At 43.7% G+C, this 17,473-nt stretch overlaps 1 protein-coding gene across 4 annotated transcripts in view; it reads left to right on the top strand.

Annotated features, from left to right (window-relative positions):
* NT5C2 (5'-nucleotidase, cytosolic II) overlaps nucleotides 1-17,473 on the top strand; it is a 252,325-nt gene that overhangs the window by 169,293 nt on the left and 65,559 nt on the right. For all 4 annotated transcript variants that reach the window (XM_073596131.1, XM_073596132.1, XM_073596130.1 and 1 more), the window contains 2 exons: nucleotides 957-1,074; nucleotides 3,295-3,390. In XM_073596131.1, the coding sequence (XP_073452232.1) occupies nucleotides 957-1,074; nucleotides 3,295-3,390 (214 nt within the window). The remainder of the gene's footprint in view (nucleotides 1-956; nucleotides 1,075-3,294; nucleotides 3,391-17,473) is intronic.

The raw sequence follows: 17,473 nt of genomic DNA, 5'->3' as shown, positions 1-17,473 counted from the left end.
CTTTCCTTTTCAATCTGCAGTGCTGTAATTTTTTGTAAAATGCAATTATTTCCATGTAATGTTCCCATACTGTAAATGGAGAAGGAATTTGGTTACTGTGAGACAGCACTGAGCGCCTGGAACTAATTTGCGCTCATATTCCTAAATATGCCACCCCCTATGTACAGCTATATACCATTAAATACTCATCTGTGTCAGACTGGCTTCATCTTTTTTTTTTTTTTTAGAGTAAACCTGTCTATTTAAAATGGTTGTCAAATACATAAATTACATGTATCCCCTCCTATTTTAGGAACATATTAAGTAGTGTGTGTGTGTGTGTGTGTGTGTGTGTGTTTTAATTTTTATTATAAAGCTAATACCTTCTTTGCCCAGCTCTGCTGTGTGGTCACGTGTTCTCCACTCTTCTTCCCAATCTAAGGGAGTACAGTGGGATTGGCTAAGATTCCCATCTGACATATACAAGTTAGCAGAGGGAGGACACGTGACCCACACAGCAGCGCTGGGCAAAGAAGGTATTTTGTTTTGAAATTAAGAGAAAACTCACACACTGTACTTAATATGTTCATAAAACAGAGGATAAAAGTAAAATATGTTACTTTACTGCCACAAGGGAATAGATGCAGGAGAGGGAGGGGCGAAGAGGAGGGGGAGATCTTGCACCGAGCACAGACTATGGAAATGACAGTCGGGGAGGGAGGAGGGAGATGCAGAGACTCTGAACAAAGCAGGATGATGGAGGCATGTAATCTGACCACGCTATCATGGATCAGCAACTATGATTAGCATGGTCAGCACACTGGAACAGGCAGGATCAACCAGGTATTGTATAACCTGTATTGGGACAAATGACACTGCAAAAATGCTTTATATCGTGCTTTAAAGGAACAGGAACATTATTTTTTTGTTTGTTTTTATGGTTGCAACCACTTTAATGTAATCCTTTTTCTCTTCAGTATACAAGTCTCCAGAATATGAATCTCTTGGTTTTGACCTGACGGTTGAAAGATTGGTATCTATCGGTTATCCTCAAGAACTTCTAAGTTTTGTCTATGACCCAACGTTCCCCACCAGGTGTGAAATTATACTTAATGTGTGTAATGTATGGGCTGCTTCGTGAGATAATCTTCTAATGTATTAGACCCTTTCACACTGAGGCGCTTTTCAGGGGTTTTAGCGCTAAAAATAGCGCCTGAAAGCGCCTCTCATGCCTCCCCAGTGTGAAAGCCCGAGTGCTTTTACACTGGGACGTGTGCTTGCAGGACGGGGAAAAAAAGTCATGCAACTGCTCCCAAAACGCCCTGCTCATTGAAATGAATGCCGAAGCGCCTGCAAAGCGATTCGGTAGCACCGCAACACGGGCGCTTTTAACCCTTTATTTGGCCGTTAGCGGGGGTTAAAAGCGCCCCACTAGTGGCCGAAAAGTGACGCTAAAACGGCGGTAAAGCGCCGCTAAAACTAGAAACGCCGCTAAAACCAAAAGTGCAATATATTACAATTTACCAATCATTCCATGTGGTGGCCGCATCAGACTTCTTTTTTAGGCCTTTTTCTTCTCTGTTTTCACCTGGTGATCTGGCCATAACACTCCTCCTGTAGACAGCAGCATTGTCCGTCGGGGGGGGGGGGGGGGGGGGGTAAATGTGTTAGTACTAGCAGATTTAGATACACTAACAAATTGAAGTCAAACTCCAGTTCACACATTAAAATCAGTTACAGTTTTTCTTTTGAGATAAAAGTTTTACATAAATAAAAATAAATAATTGGAAGCACCTCTGTCAGTGGTAAATTGTTTGTAGCAGCACTCTTAAATAATGCATATGCAGGAGATCAGCTTGTTCTGTTGAAAAACAGACTTTCTGGCTGGATCACCAGGTAAAAAGGAAATGTCGCCTAAAAAAGAAAACGAAAGCAGCCATTACCTATGTTTTAACTAAGAACTGGTAAATGCTATATAATAAATGTTTGCTTTTGAGTTTAATACTGCTATAATTTTTTATGGCTTCATGTTCTTTGATGTTTTTACTAATTTCTAAATACGGTTTGTTCAAATTCCTTTCCTATAATCCGTGTACAGCAGTACTAAAGCCCCGTACACATATTCTGAATGTCGGGTGACAACGGGCGGATAAAAAAAAAAAACGGCCGACATTAGGCCCATGTGTATGTTGGTCTGTCCGAAAGAAGCCAGATGTGCATGCTGGAAAACCAGCATTCCGACCGATCATCAATGGCAGAGAGCGCTGATCGGAGTGTTCTGTTGGTGGGGGGGGGGTCCCACTCTCAGAACACAACAGCTCAGCGGGGGAGATCGCTGAACTAACTTTGCATGGTTAGTACAGCGGCTCCGAACAGAGCCGACATTTTTTTTTTTTTTTCTTCATTCAACCCGCGGGGTTGAACAAAAAAAAATCGAATAGTGTGTACCCGACTTAAGGCTGCAAGAAGGATGGGCAGCACACAAGTTCATTAGGACTCTTGCTTTGCCCAAGTTCATCAGCTTTTAATAAACATAGTCACTCATGGGTGATGGGTTTGTATCCTTAAAGCGTTTGTAAAGGTGTTTTTTTTTTTTTTTTAAAATAACAAACATGTTATACTTACCTTCACTGTGCAGCTCGTTCTGCACAGAGTGGCCCCGAACCTCGTCTTCTGGGGTCCCTCGGCGGCTGTTTCAGCTCCTCCCCGCAAGCATTCACCACCTTAATGCGAGCTCCCTCGCACGGTGGTGAGTGCTTGCGGGCGCGCTCCCGTGATACAGCCGGCGGCTATAGCCGGTCGCTGTATCACTCGGCCCCGCCCCCCGGCGCGCCGCGTCATCGGATGTGATTGACAGCAGCGCGAGCCAATGGCTGCGCTGCTTTCAATCCATCCACTGCAGCCAATCAGCGGCCAGGGTGAGCGGAGGAACAGATGTCGGGAACGCGAAGCTGACTTTCGAGGCGTCAGGTAAGTAAAACGGGGGGCCTGGGGGCGGCGGTTCTGTCAGAAGTTTTTTCACCTTAATGCATAGAATGCATTAAGGTGAAAAAATTTTTACCTTTACAACCCCTTTAATGTTATTTAGGGAAAACCGTTTTGAACTGTGCAGATGATTGCAACTATAAGAGTAAATCAGGACATATATGTGGGACATATAATTAGGATTATGACTTTTGCCAGAGCTTCTTCTTTTAGATCTTTCTCAGCATATCTGTGTTTTTAATGAGCTGTTTAGTTCAAACTTTACATTTGTTTACTTGTAATAACTGCATCTTAAGGGTGTGTGTTTCATAATCTGTTTTCTTCCCCCAGAGGTTTGGTGTTTGATACAATTTATGGAAATCTCTTGAAAGTTGATTCCTATGGCAATATTCTTGTTTGTGCACATGGTTTTAACTTCATGAGAGGGTAAGTCCTAGCTTATATATAATTTTTCTTTTTTTTTTTTTCTTTTCTTTTTTTTTTTTTTGTGATGAGGCAAATAAATCTTAGCTATGTTTTGTTCTTTTGATCCAAAAAATCAGTATGTACCCTTTTTTAACAGACAAAGATGTGAACTTATGCCTTACATAGAACACCGCTCAATGTTAAAAGGCAACTTTGTTGTCCTTACAATGAGTTTACACTGAGATACTATGATCATTTTTGCTTGAAAGTAATTGTTAATGCGATTTACATTTACCTTTTTGCTGTTCCATATTTTTGTGACTCTAAGAAAAAAAAAAAATCATAGTCTCCTTTTATTGGCTGTCTTTACAGTAACAATCAAAATATCGCTTACAGTATATAATAATCATTATTGTGACAAATTGCACTGCAATATTAGTCTCTTTTATAAAGTGCTCGGTGCTCCAAAAGTTAAAAGGTGCTGAAGTGCTTCATGTAAACATGCTGTGCCTTGTGCCACACTCCCCTCTCATATCCCTACTCCCCAGAAAAATGGACCCTTAGCTTTGCAGTCTGGGGGTCAAACACGCTTGTTTCTGGTGTTGGGAAGATGGGCCTCTGGATTTCATTTTGTAAGATATCCAAATAAGATCTTTGGGGTAGCTATGATATCCACCAGGCTCGACACCACAAAATAATGCTAATTTTGGCCGCCTAGGTGGTGACTCCTCTCGCCCTAGGCGGCCCCTCCCTGCCAGCACAGCCCCTCCCTGCCAACACAGGTCCCAGAAGATTGGCTGGCCAATAGTAGAGCGCAGCACGACTCGTGTGCCCGGCCTGAAGATGTAAGCTGTCACGGCCGGGTGCCCACAGTTGCTATGATGGCACCGAGGAGAGAAAAGGGGGAAAGGAGCGAGGCTCCAGGCGGCCACATAGCTGGACCGTGGGACAGGTGAGTGTCTGTTTGTTAAAAAACAGCAGCTATGCTTTTTGTAGCTGCTGACTTTTAATAAACTAAAAAAACAGGTGGAACTCCGCTTTAAGCATATAACACACGGGCCTAATATTGGGCGGCATCGGCTGGTTGAATAGAAACCGGCTGGCATTCAGCTTGTGTAGACTAGAGTCGGTTCGGCCGGCTTCTATCGAAGGGGCGTGACCAAAAAAGGTCTGCCGATCGGCTCGCGATAAGTGCGCTCAGCTCTCGGCCCCTGTCAGAACACAATAGAACAGCAGGGGGATTGCTGTACTAACATCAGGTAGTTACTACAGCGACTCCTCCTGAGCCCTACTGAGTTGAACGAAAAAAACAACTTTAACAAACTCCACAAACTGATTTGCAAGGCCAGTGGTGATGTTGGATTGGATTTAAAGTCTTTAACCGCTTCAGCCCCGGAAGAATTTACCCCCTTCCTGACCAGAGCACTTTTTGCGATTCGGCACTGCGTCGCTTTAACTGACAATTGCGCGGTCGTGCGACGTGGCTCCCAAACAAAATTGACGTCCTTTTTTTCCCCCCACAAATAGAGCTTTCTTTTGGTGGTATTTGATCGCCTCTGCGGTTTTTATTTTTTGCGCTATAAACAAAAATAGAGCGACAATTTTGAACAAAACGCATTATTTTTTTAATTTTTGCTATAATAAATATCCCCCAAAAATATATAAAAAAAACTATTTTTTTCCTCAGTTTAGGCCCATACGTATTCTTCTACATATTTTTGGTAAAAAAAATCGCAATAAGCGATTATTGATCGGTTTGCGCAAAAGTTATAGCGTTTACAAAATAGGGGATAGTTTTATGACATTTTTATTAATATTTATTTTTTTTTTTTAAATGGCGGTGATCAGCGATTTTTATCGTGACTGTGACATTATGGAGGACACATCGGACATTTTTGACACATTTTTTGGGACCATTGTCATTTATACAGCAATCAGTGCTATAAAAATGCACTGATTCCTGTGTAAATGACACTGTCAGTGAAGGGGTTAACCGCCCGCTGGCCGCCTCTTAAAGGGCAACGTACAGGTACGTGGTTTTGCCTGTACGAGCCCTTCTGCCGCAGTATATCTGTGTGAGGCGGTTGGCAAGCGGTTAAAGTGTTTGTTAACCCAAAAAAGAAAAAAAAATGTTTCTGGTCCCTTAAAGCAGATTACACAGCACAGCGCTTGTGCTGTGTAATCTGCCCCCCTCTAAACTGTAAAAGAAAAAAAAAACCCTGAACATTGCGCTTCCTGTATCCCCTCTCTAAAAAGACCACAATAACCAGGTTAGCACCGCCCTGATCACTGTGGTCTAAGTGCATCCCTCCATCATACGCTGTTCCCTCTGCTCTTCTCTCTCTCCCCCCTTACCCCCTCCTTCCTCCCTGTCATCTGCCTCTATGTCTGTCTCCGGCCCGGCCCCGCCACTATTGCTTGTAAAAAAAAAACATTACATTTTCACTGCCAGCCTCTCTATTAGAGACTGGCATAGCACGCTATGTCATTTGTTTTACAAAACAAGCAGTGTAAATACCTAGGTTGAGCTGTCTTCAGGCCGGTCACATGACTCGTGGGCGCTTTATACCCACGAGACAGGGCTTCTGTGGAGGAGAAGAGTGGTCACGTGATCTCCCCGGCTGACGTCAGAGGGAGATCACGGCCCCTCCTTCAGAAGCCATCCATCAGAGCTGGAAAGCGGCTGCGAGTCATGTCACTGGCCTGAAGACAGCTCAAATTAGGTATCTACACCAGTTGGCAGCAAATTTAGATTTAGTTTTAGTCTTATGCCCTGTACACACGGTCGGACATTGATCGGACATTCCGACAACAAAATCCATGGATTTTTTTTTCCGACGGATATTGGTTCAAACTTCTCTTGCGTACACACGGTCGCACAAAGTTGTCGGAAAATCCGATCATTCTGAACGCGGTGAAGTAAAACACGTACGTCAGGACTATAAACGTGGCAGTAGCCAATTGCTTTTGTCTTTGTTTATTCTGAGCATGCGTGGCACTTTGTGTGTCGGATTTGTGTACACACGATCGGAATTTAACCGATCAGATTTGTTGTTGGAAAATGTTATAGCCTGCTCTCAAACTTTGTGTGTTGGAAATTCCGATAGAAAAAGTCCGATGGAGCCCACACACGATCGGAATTTCCAACAACACAATCCGATCGCACTTTTTCCGTCTGAAAATCCGACCATGTGTACAGGGCATTAGTCTTAGGACTAAAATGGCATTTTAGTTTTAGTCCCATTTTAGTCTTCTGCAATTGTTTTAGTTTTAGTTGTATTTAGTCGACTAAATCTCCAGTACATTTTAGTCGACTAAAATGCCCAGTACATTTTAGTCAACTAAAACTCATTTTAGTCGTCTAAAATCGAAATAGGTGTAATTTAATTGTAATGCATTAGTTAACATTTCTCTACAATTTCCAAACTCATTATATACTGCTGGAGTGAAAAATCTTATGTGTTATTTATTATGGCATTGAGGTATGAACATGCACTACAGACCAGTGTTCATTTTGAAGTCAAATTTCAATTTAGTTTTAGTCTAATGCCCCATACACACGGTCGGACATTGATCGGACATTCCGACAACAAAATCCTAGGATTTTTTCCGACGGATGTTGGCTCAAACTTGTCTTGCATACACACGGTCACACAAAGTTGTCGGAAAATCCGATTGTTCTGAACGGGGTGACGTAACACACGTACGTCGGGACTATAAACGGGGCAGTGGCCAATAGCTTTCATCTCTTTATTTATTCTGAGCATGCGTGGCACTTTGTCCGTCGGATTTGTGTACACGCGATCGGAATTTCCGACAACGGATTTTGTTGTCGGAAAATTTTATATCCTGCTCTCAAACTTTGTGTCGGAAAATCCAATGGAAAATGTGTGATGGAGCCTATACATGGTCGGAATTTCCGACAACAAGGTCCTATCACACATTTTCCGTCGGAAAATCCAACCGTGTGTACAGGGCATTAGTCTTTTGACTAAAATGCCATTTTAGTTTTAGTCATATTTTAGTCATCTCAGTTGTTTTAGTTGTATTTTAGTCAACTAAAATAATATTCATTTAGTCGACTAAAATGTTTTAGTCGACGACATTAACACTGATCTACACTGCTAGTTTTGTAAAACTAAAGACATAGTGTGCTATGCCAGCCTCTAATAGAGGGGCTGGCATAGATAGATAGATAGATAGATAGATAGATAGATAGATAGATAGATAGATAGATATATATATATCTATCTATGGGTTGAGAAAAAGAAAAAGTGTAGCGCTATATTGTGCAAAGAAATGTGTCATATATAACACCTGTGTGCATATCAGATACTAGGTCCTGCTAGACCCAGCAGGTGAACAGGTTATTAGTGGACTGTATATGAAAAAATCAAGTGATCTAAATAGTCATTAGTATCAACATATAATATAGTGAAAACATGTGGATTGTGTATACACAATATAAATAATCGCAAACCCTTAAATCAAAAACACAAACATATATGTTGCGAATTGGGGTGGGGGTAAATGGCAAGTTCCTGGGGTATTGAACAGTTCATTCAATTTAACAAAAGAATCCTGGACCATAGATGTAAATATCACAGTAGCATCTATTCCTGTCCTCAATAGACTTTTCCAATGCTTGACCCGACAAAAAAGTGATATAAAATGCCCTTACCGGACGAGGTGGACTCACAGGCCGTTGGCGGTGAGTCGTATGAGCTTGCACCGTTAAGTACGGTAAGGTTACAGTTGTCCTTGATCCATGACAAGAGGGTCCTGAAGTCTTTTTAAGACGAAACGCGTCGGGTGTATGACGCCATCTCGATCATCTGTACACTGCGCTACATGTACCTTTGTTACTTTTATGAACTTTGTTTTTACCCGAATTTTTATTGGAATCTTTTTTTTAATGCAATAAAATTTCCTGGTAATCCGGAATTTACACTATGTGGAGCCTTTTTTCTCCTTATCCCCTTGTCTCAATTGCATGAGACCCAAACGTTCGCTGGAGGAGGAATCCGTGGTACCGTTTGGGGTTGGGAACCCTTCCAGGGTTTTTGAATGTAATTATTTAATCCCAAAGGGAAATTACTAAAATACAAAGTATTCTGAATCTGTATACACTTTTCCCAGGCTTTTTTTTTCTTTTCTTCTTAGTGTATCTAGGTAGGAGCTGTGCTGTCTCCCTAGAACAGGAAGAGCTAGGACCACAGAACACCTTCCCCTCCTCATCTCTAGAACATAGGGGGAGATGTTTTGTAGTGAAAAAGAGTACTGGGCAAGACAGATAACACAATTTCTTTCTCGTATATCACGGGACACAGAGCCTCAGTAATTACTGATGGGTTATATGGTATCACTAGGTGATTGGACACTGGTCACACCCTAGACAGGAAGTTCAACCCCCTATATAACCCCTCCCCTTACTGGGGATACCTCAGTTTTTTCGCCAGTGTCTTAGGTGTTGGTCACGAATAAGATGTGCTGTGCTGAGCTCCAAAGGAATATCCTATACTGGGGCAAGCCATGCAACCGGATCCATTCAAAGTGCTTTTTCAGGCCAAATTGGATGGTACCCGTGCCTCATGTCCGAAGAAACGAGGTTTTACCTGTAACGCTTCTCTTTTTAGAGAGCTGGACCCCGGGATCCAGTATTTGTTTTTTTCAGCCATATCCCTGGCGGGGTGCTTTACGGGCCCAGAACTGCGGATCTTCCTATTTAAGGGAGCCCCAGTCTCTGAAGGTTTTTTCAAACGGAGCCCACCGTGAGAGGTGAAGATTGGGTCTGCATAACAGAACCCTGCAGCTGGATAAGGTAAGAGAGACTCCTCAAGAATTTTTTAATTCTAGTAGGTTTTCTCCTTTAAGTAAATGTATGCTATGCCTATAGTCGCCACCGGGGGGCTGTCAAGAGCACATACCTTTTCATGCTTGTTCCGTCTGTCTCAGTGTCCACACTGTACGCTCCTCCAGCCAGGCTCCAGGTAGGATGGGTTGGGGGGGGTTCTCTCCTTCAGGGATTCTCCCCCCATGGCTTGGGGGGCCGGGGTGAGCTTGAGCAAGCAGTGGTAGTATACCGCACCACCCGCCGCCGCTACCGCCATTTCTGGCAGGTTCCCATCCACCGGCCCTTCTCTCTCTCCTCCGCCCCAGCCTCCCCTCCATGCTTGTCCTGAGGATCGGAGCCTCGGCTCGCGCGGGAAAGCACATGTTTTTGAAAAAGCCGACGGGGGGGGGGGCCTGAGGGGTGGTCGGAGGAGGCGGCGCGTTAACGCGATGTCCAGCGTGATTAGACGCCCACATCGCTGGCTATACACTCTCTTTCAGGTGCACACAGCCTATGGAGGGACAGAGAGCTGACGGGCGCATGTGAGGTGGGACACAGGCATTCTCCCAGGCAGCATTTACTTTAAACACCAGACTGGGCATTGGTAGCAGCGGCAGTTGTTGAACTACATCGCTCAGCAGTCAGTGTTTTTTGTGTGATACCTCCACCTTGTTGCTTGGCACTATGGGGGTAGAAATGCCCCGAAAACCAGAGGCTCTAGGGGATCTCCCTCAGGCTCTGAGGACACCCCTTCTGCAGCACCTTCCCCCCCTATAGGACCTGGGATAGCTGGCCAGGGTGAGCCGTCAGGGTCAGGGGCTGCATCTGCTTCTGGCACTTCAGCCCCTGTATATATTACGCAGGAGGATTTTTCCTCAACCATTAATGGATTAGAGGAAAGACTAATGGCCTTAATCGCATCTTCACTCAGTGGAAGAAAACGCACTAGGTCTCCCTCTGTTACCCAGGACCCTCAAGCTGGGGAACTCTGGGGGAAAAAGGAGAGGAATCCCTCTCAGAGGATCGGGATGAGACTGATGATTCCTCTTCTGAGGAATCAAGTGGAGAAGGGCCTTCTTCAGCTTTTCAGGATGCGAAGGCGTTAGTGCAAATTTTTGCTGGATTGGTCCACTCCACATTTAAGTTGCCCGTATCTGAGTCAGTTAAAGAACCCTCCTCTTCTTTGGGTTCACTGAAGCCTCCTCAAACAACACATGCTTTTCCTGTTCATAGTTTACCAGAAAAGCTCATTTATTCTGAGTGGGATAACCCAGATAAACATTTTTTTCCGCCTAAAAAGTTTTCAACACTTTATACTATGGAGGAAAAATTTAGAAAAATGTGGGGTATACCGGCAGTTGACGCCGCCATTTCCTCCGTAAATAAAAGCCTGACCTATCCTGTCGACAACGCTCAGATGCTTAGGGATCCAACTGATAAAAAAATGGAATTCCTGTTAAAGCTCAACCTGCAGTGGCAGCAATTGGAGTCTGTCAATACTTGAGAGACCATGTTAAACAGGTCCTCAAAGTTTTACCTGAACAGCAAGCCCAGGGGTTGGCCAACCTTCCAGCGGCTTTATGTTTTGCTGTTGACGCAATCAGAGATATCATCCAAACTTCTCGCCTTTCGCTTGGGTTGGTGCATATGCGTAGAATCTTATGGTTGAAAAATTGGTCAGCCGAATCACCATGTAAGAAGCTTCTGGCTGGATTTCCATTTCATGGTGCAAGGCTGTTTGGAGAGGATTTGGACAATTATATCCAAAAGATCTCTAGTGGGAAAAGCACACTCTTACCAGTTAAGAAAAAGAGTAAACGTCCCTCTTTTAAACGGGCTCTCTCCCCAGTGCCAGGAGCATCAGTATCCAGGCAGTTGCGATGGCCGCCTCCGTCAGGCTCAAGAAATAAATTTCAGAGCCAACCCCAGGGACAAAAGAAGTCCTGGGGGAAGAAGCCTACCAGACAAGACACTAAAGCCTCTTTATGAAGGAGCGCCCCCGCTCGCTCAGGTGGGGGGAAGACTGCTACAGTTCTCAAAGCTCTGGCAGGAAGATTTCCCGGACAGATGGGTGATCTCCACGGTAACTCTAGGTTACAAACTGGAGTTCCGAGTATTCCCCTCTCCTCGTTTCCTCAGATCAAATGTCCCCAGAGATCCAGAAAAAAAGCAGCCTCTCCTTCTAGCGTTGGAGCGACTATTGTCGCAAAAGGTCATTGTGGTGGTTCCCACGGAAGAGCAGGGATTGGGGTTTTATTCAAACCTTTTCACGGTTCCAAAACCAAATGGAGATGTCAGACCCATTCTGGATCTAAAGGATCTAAACCGATTCCTAAGGATTCGATCCTTTTGCATGGAATCAATTCGATCAGTAGTCTCCATCCTACAAGGAGGAGAACTTCTGGCGTCAATAGACATCAAGGATGTGTACCTGCATGTACCCATTTTCCCTGCTCATCAAAAGTACTTGCGGTTCGAAGTAGAAAAACGCCACTTTCAGTTTATAGCCCTGCCTTTCGGGCTAGCTACTGCACCTCGGGTGTTTACAAAGATCTTGGCTCCTTCTCTGGCCCAAGGTATAACAGTAATAGCATACCTAGACGACCTGCTCTTGACAGACCGGTCGGTAGCCTGCCTGGACCAGAACTTGGTCACCACAGTCACCTACTTGGAATACCTGGGTTGGATTCTCAACTTAGAAAATTCTTCCTTAAAACCAGTAAGAAGACTAGAGTATTTGGGCCTGGTCATAGATACAAGCCAAAAGAAGGTATTTATTTTTACCTCAGGCAAAGATCAGTGCCTTAAAAGAACTGATTCAGGTAGTCAGGACAAAGAAGGGTCCTTCTATCCGCCTGTATGAGGCTGCTGGGAAAGATGGTGGCTTCATTCGAAGCAGTTCCCTATGCTCAGTTTCATTCGAGACTGCTGCAACACAGTATCCTGTGTGCCTGGAACAAGAAAGTGCAGGCATTAGATTTTCCAATGCGTCTGTCTCCTACAGTACGTCAGAAGTGAACCAGATTTTAGTCTGGGCAGAAAAGCATTTGCCATGCATATCGGCAGTTTTCATTCCGTGGATAGAGAACTGGCAGGCAGACTATCTGAGTCGCCAGCGGTTAGTCCCACGGGAATGGTCTCTACACCCCGACGTCTTTTGGGCCATATGCCAAAGATGGGGGGGGTTCCAGATGTAGAACTCTTTGCATCCAGATTCAACAAAAAGATCGACAGGTTTGTGGCAAGAACAAAGGATCCTCTTGCATGCGGGACAGATGCGTTGGTGATTCCGTGGCATCGGTTCTCACTGATTTATGCATTCCCTCCTATTCTGCTACTTCCGCGACTCCTTCGCAGGATCAGGCAGGAAAAGAAGTCAGTACTTCTGGTGGCCCCAGCTTGGCCCAGGAGAGCTTGGTATGCAGAAATGGTAAAGATGACAGTAGGTTCCCCGTGGACCCTACCGTCACGTCCAGACCTGTTATCTCAAGGTCCAGTGTTCCATCCTGCCTTACAAATGCTAAATTTGACGGTTTGGCTATTAAAACCCACATTCTGAAGAGTCGTGGGCTTTCAGATCCTGTGATCTCTACCTTGATCAATGCAAGGAAGCCAGCTTCCAGAGTGATTTATCATAGAGTTTGGAAAACGTATGTATCCTGGTGTGAATCCAGGGGTTGGCATCCCAGAAAATATGTAATAGGTAGAATTCTTGACTTTCTACAAATGGGATTAGAGATGAAGCTGACCTTGAGTACCATCAAGGGCCAGGTCTCGGCCTTATCAGTATTATTTCAGCGGCCACTTGCTTCACATTCTTTGGTCCGAAACTTTATGCAGGGGGCGACGCGTCTTAATCCTCCGGTTAAGGCGCCCCTAAACCCCTGGGACTTGAATTTTGGTTCTGTCAGTTTTACAGAAACAGCCTTTTGAACCAATACGTCAAATTCTCTTGGTCTTGTTGACAAGAAAGTAAATTTTTCTGGTAGCCATTTCTTCTGCTAGAAGAGTATCAGAATTAGCAGCTCTTTCCTGTAAAGAGTCTTATTTAATCATACACAAGGATAGAGTGGTATTCATCCTAGCTTTCTACCGAAAGTGGTTTCAGATTTTCATCTAAACCAAGATATTGTTCTGCCTTCCTTTTTTCCAGATCCCTGTTCTACGGAAGAAAAGTCACTACATTCTTTGGATGTAGTAAGAGCATTCAAGGCCTATCTGGAAGCAACTGCTCAAATTCGCAAAACGGATGTTTTGTTCGTACTACCGGAAGGTCCCAATAGAGGACAGGAAGCGTCAAAGTCTACCATTTTCAAAATGGATTCGACAAATGATTATTCAAGCTTACGGTTTGAAACAGAAAATTCCACCTTTTCAAATCAAGGCACACTCCACAAGGGCTATTAGTGCTTCTTGGGCGGTGCATCACCGGGCCTCTATGGCTCAAATCTGCAAGGCCGCAACCTGGTCTTCAGTCCATACATTCACCAGATTTTATCAGGTGGATATGGGAAGGCATGAGGATATCGCCTTTGGGCGTAGTGTGCTGCAGGCAGCGGTACGAAGTCCTCAGGTATGATTACACCCTACGTTGTGTGGTCCCCTCCCCTCAAATAGCATTGCTCTGGGACATCCCATCAGTAATTACTGAGGCTCTGTGTCCCGTGATGTACGAGAAAGAAAATAACTTTTTTAATTTTTATAACAGCTTACCTGTAAAATCCTTTTCTTTTGAGGTACATCACGGGACACAGAGGTCACGCCCCTCTTCTAATACACTTATATTGCTTTGCTACAAAACTGAGGTATCCTCAGTAAGGGGAGGGGTTATATAGGGGGTTGAACTTCCTGTCTAGGGTGTGACCAGTGTCCAATCACCTAGTGATACCCTATAACCCATCAGTAATTACTGAGGCCCTGTGTCCTGTGATGTACCTCAAAAGAAAAGGATTTTACAGGTAAGCTGTTATAAAAATCCTATTTTGGCCCACTACAAAAAGTTAGTAGCACATCGTATTTCTGTCAGGATAAATAGATTTTTCTTTTGCTAGTCAGTCACAGCACTTCTAAAGATACAAGACCTGGGGAAATTTGCATGTATTGAAAATATGGAGTGGTTTAGTTTTTTTTTTTTTTTTTTTTTTTTTTTTTTAACCATATATACACATTAAGTTCACTTTTGGAAAACGTGTTACATGTTCCACCCGTTTTTAGGGTGGAACATATAACATGTTCCCAATGCTGCAGCCACTACCCGATTTTCCCCCTTCCTGTGACAGCAGCAGGGAGAAACTTCTGGTACTAGCTGTCAGTTTTTTAAATCCGTGCGGCCATGCGAGGCTTCGCCCACACGGCCTCGTGATTCATTCACACAGCTTTGTGTGTGAATTAACTACAAGCCCTGGCATCCTTTGCGACTGTTGGCTTGTAGCTCTCAATGAACTACCACGACGATGTGGAGCGCCATGGTAGTTAGTTGACTCTTCCTTTGAGATTGTATCTGCTTGCCCAAACGGATATATGGGTACACACATACAATGACAGATCTGGAGGAGACTTGCATGGCACCAGCGATCTTCTGATTGCTAGTGCCATGCTTTACAGGCTCAAAAAAATAAAATAAAAAAATGCACATTTTTTTTTACCTGCAAAGAAAAAGTGCGTTTTTATTATTTTATTAAAAAAAGGAAATTTATCGTTTAAAGCGGAGCCTTAAATTAAATTTTAATAAAAAAACAGCAGCTACTAATACTACAGCTGCTGACTTTTAATATATGGACACTTACCTGTCCAGGGAGCCCACAATGTCGGCACCCCAGACGATCTTCGGATCGGCTGTTTGTTGCAGCTGCCGCCATTCCTGGTAAGGGAACCCGGCAATGAAGCCTTTCGGCTTCACAGCCGGTTCCCTACTGTGCATGTGCGAATTGCATTGCGCTTCCTAATTGGCCCGGCTGCGGAGGAAGGAGGAGGGGGGCCGAACTTCCGAGAGACGGTGCATCGGGAGGGGGGAGGTGGAGACGAATAAGCAGATGTCCCACTTTTGGGTGGAACTCCGCTTTAAGGCAGATAAAAACACAAATGGATGCAATGTTCTATTAAAAATAATGAAAAAGCATCTAATTTTGTTTTTTACCAGAATAGGGCTTGGTATTCGCGTCCTGGATTCTCCTGTGTAGTAAAAGTCAATTTGAGAGGGCGTAGGGAGTCAGCATTAGAAGCCACTCAGGTGTGTCATAAAGGATGCCTTTATGTTATTAATAAACAAATATGTATGATCACCTAAATTGGGTGCTTTTCTTTGATCGGTCACATGAAGTGCGTTAGGATGCGCTGATGCAGGCTCAGCACAAGGGCACATAGAAAACAATTGTGCTTTATTGGCCCTATTCACACTATACAGGTGTGCTGCAGAAAAGTGCAGCATGCCTGTATTTTTACACAGCGCAGTGCATGTAAACGCATATGACATAACGGAGCTGAAAAAAATAGTAGTTCGTTTTGTGATGTTTCAATGAAATATAAAAAAAATGGGTAAGCAGTGTGATGTGGTTTTTACACCCAGCACCAAGCACAGCATAATGCACAGCCACTGGTGTGAATGAGCCCTTAGAAAGCTATACATTTTTTCCTTCTGAAGGGTTGGTATCATCATAAACCATATCACAGCTTTCATTTACCTGTGAGAGCCTGGCGAGGGAACATCTTTTCTTTGCAATTCTAGCCATGCCTTTATATTTTGCTGGCTGTGTAGGTCACTAATACCCAGGGAGAATAATTATATTTCCTAAATAATTTTGTGTGCTTTCATCAGTGCAGACAACACCCAGTAAAACTTGTCACAAACACCTTTTCTGAATTTCAGCATTAATAGCCAGTGTTGGGAAAGGCGTAAACAATATTTGCTCTCGTTGGAAAGGTCGCGTAGAACCATGAAGAATCAGTCATGTAAAAATACACCAGAGTGAAGCAAACAGATGTTCCCTTTGATGTTGTCACGCTTTGTGTCTGCTAAAGTGATCCTTTGTTTGCAGACAATGCCTCACCCTATTTACCTACCACGTCCTTTGTTTCCTTGCTGCATAGGGTCCTACATGAGAATGAAACTTGCTGTATCAGTCTCATGCAGACATATGTTTTTATATGATTATTACTAAGCAGCTTTTTAAGCATTTGGTGAAGCTGTGCATTGACATCATTTATTGCTTCATTCAAGGCTTTATGACTGAATTACTCAGTGTGCACATATCTGGGCAAACCAGTCTGTGTGTTTTTCTATAAAGCAAACAGAGAATACAATCATTTTTTTGTCTTTATGAAGCTCTGACTCTCATTTTGTAATTATCATCGTTTACAAGAAAGGGCTTTATATGGAGAACTCTGCCAGATTGGTTTGTTCTGGCTCTATACCCAGAATGGGAAATCAATAGTAATATCCTTGTTTTGAATGAGATAATGAAATCAACATGTAATTTTAGTATACAGATTGATGGCTTTTACTTACAGTGAACAAAATGTGTCATGTTGAACCTGCTTTTAAAGCATCCCTGCCTGAAAGCTGGATTGTTATAAAGTGGTTGTAAAGGCACAAGGTTTTTTTACCTTCATGCATTCTATGCATGAAGGTAAAAAACCTTCTGTGTGCAGGAGCCCCCCTCTTGATCCATCGATATCCACTAGAGCCTTGCCTCACTGGGGACTTGCATTCCTGATTGGCTATTGGCAGCAGTGGGAACCTTTTGGCTCCCGCTGCTGTCAATCACAGCCATTAGGCCATTTAGGAGATGGAGGGGCGGGGCCAATTCGTGGCTCAGTGTGTGAATAGACACACAGCAGCGACTCTGCTCGGGTGCCCCCATAGCAAGCTGTTTGCTGTGGGGGCACCCAACAGGAGGGAGAAGCCAGGAGCCCAGCGGGGGACCCGAGAAGAGTAGGATCCAAGCCACTCTGTGTAAAACTGCTGCACAGAGCAGGTAAGTATAACGTTTATTCTAATGTAAAACAATTACAACATAGAGTGATGGCAGAAAAAAACAAGTGGTCTGCCCCATTTATTTTTTCAATTTTATATATGTTAACTTTTTTGTCCCAGTATAGATCTATGTTTGCCCCAAGCATGTTTCAGTCCACTTACTGTTGACTGACTTGCTACCTTTTCTGAAAGTCTATTCCAAGCATCAACTATTCTTTCAGTAAAATACTTTCTGAGATTAGTTTTGAACTTTCCTCCTGTTGGTTTATGGTCATGTCCCCATGTTCTTGACTTTGGCT

The sequence above is a fragment of the Aquarana catesbeiana genome, linkage group LG08 (assembly GCF_042186555.1).
Source record: "Aquarana catesbeiana isolate 2022-GZ linkage group LG08, ASM4218655v1, whole genome shotgun sequence".
In the NCBI taxonomy this organism is placed as follows: domain Eukaryota; kingdom Metazoa; phylum Chordata; class Amphibia; order Anura; family Ranidae; genus Aquarana; species Aquarana catesbeiana.
The sequence above is the reverse complement of the archived record's forward strand: the minus strand, read 5'-3'. Positions and strand labels throughout refer to the sequence as shown.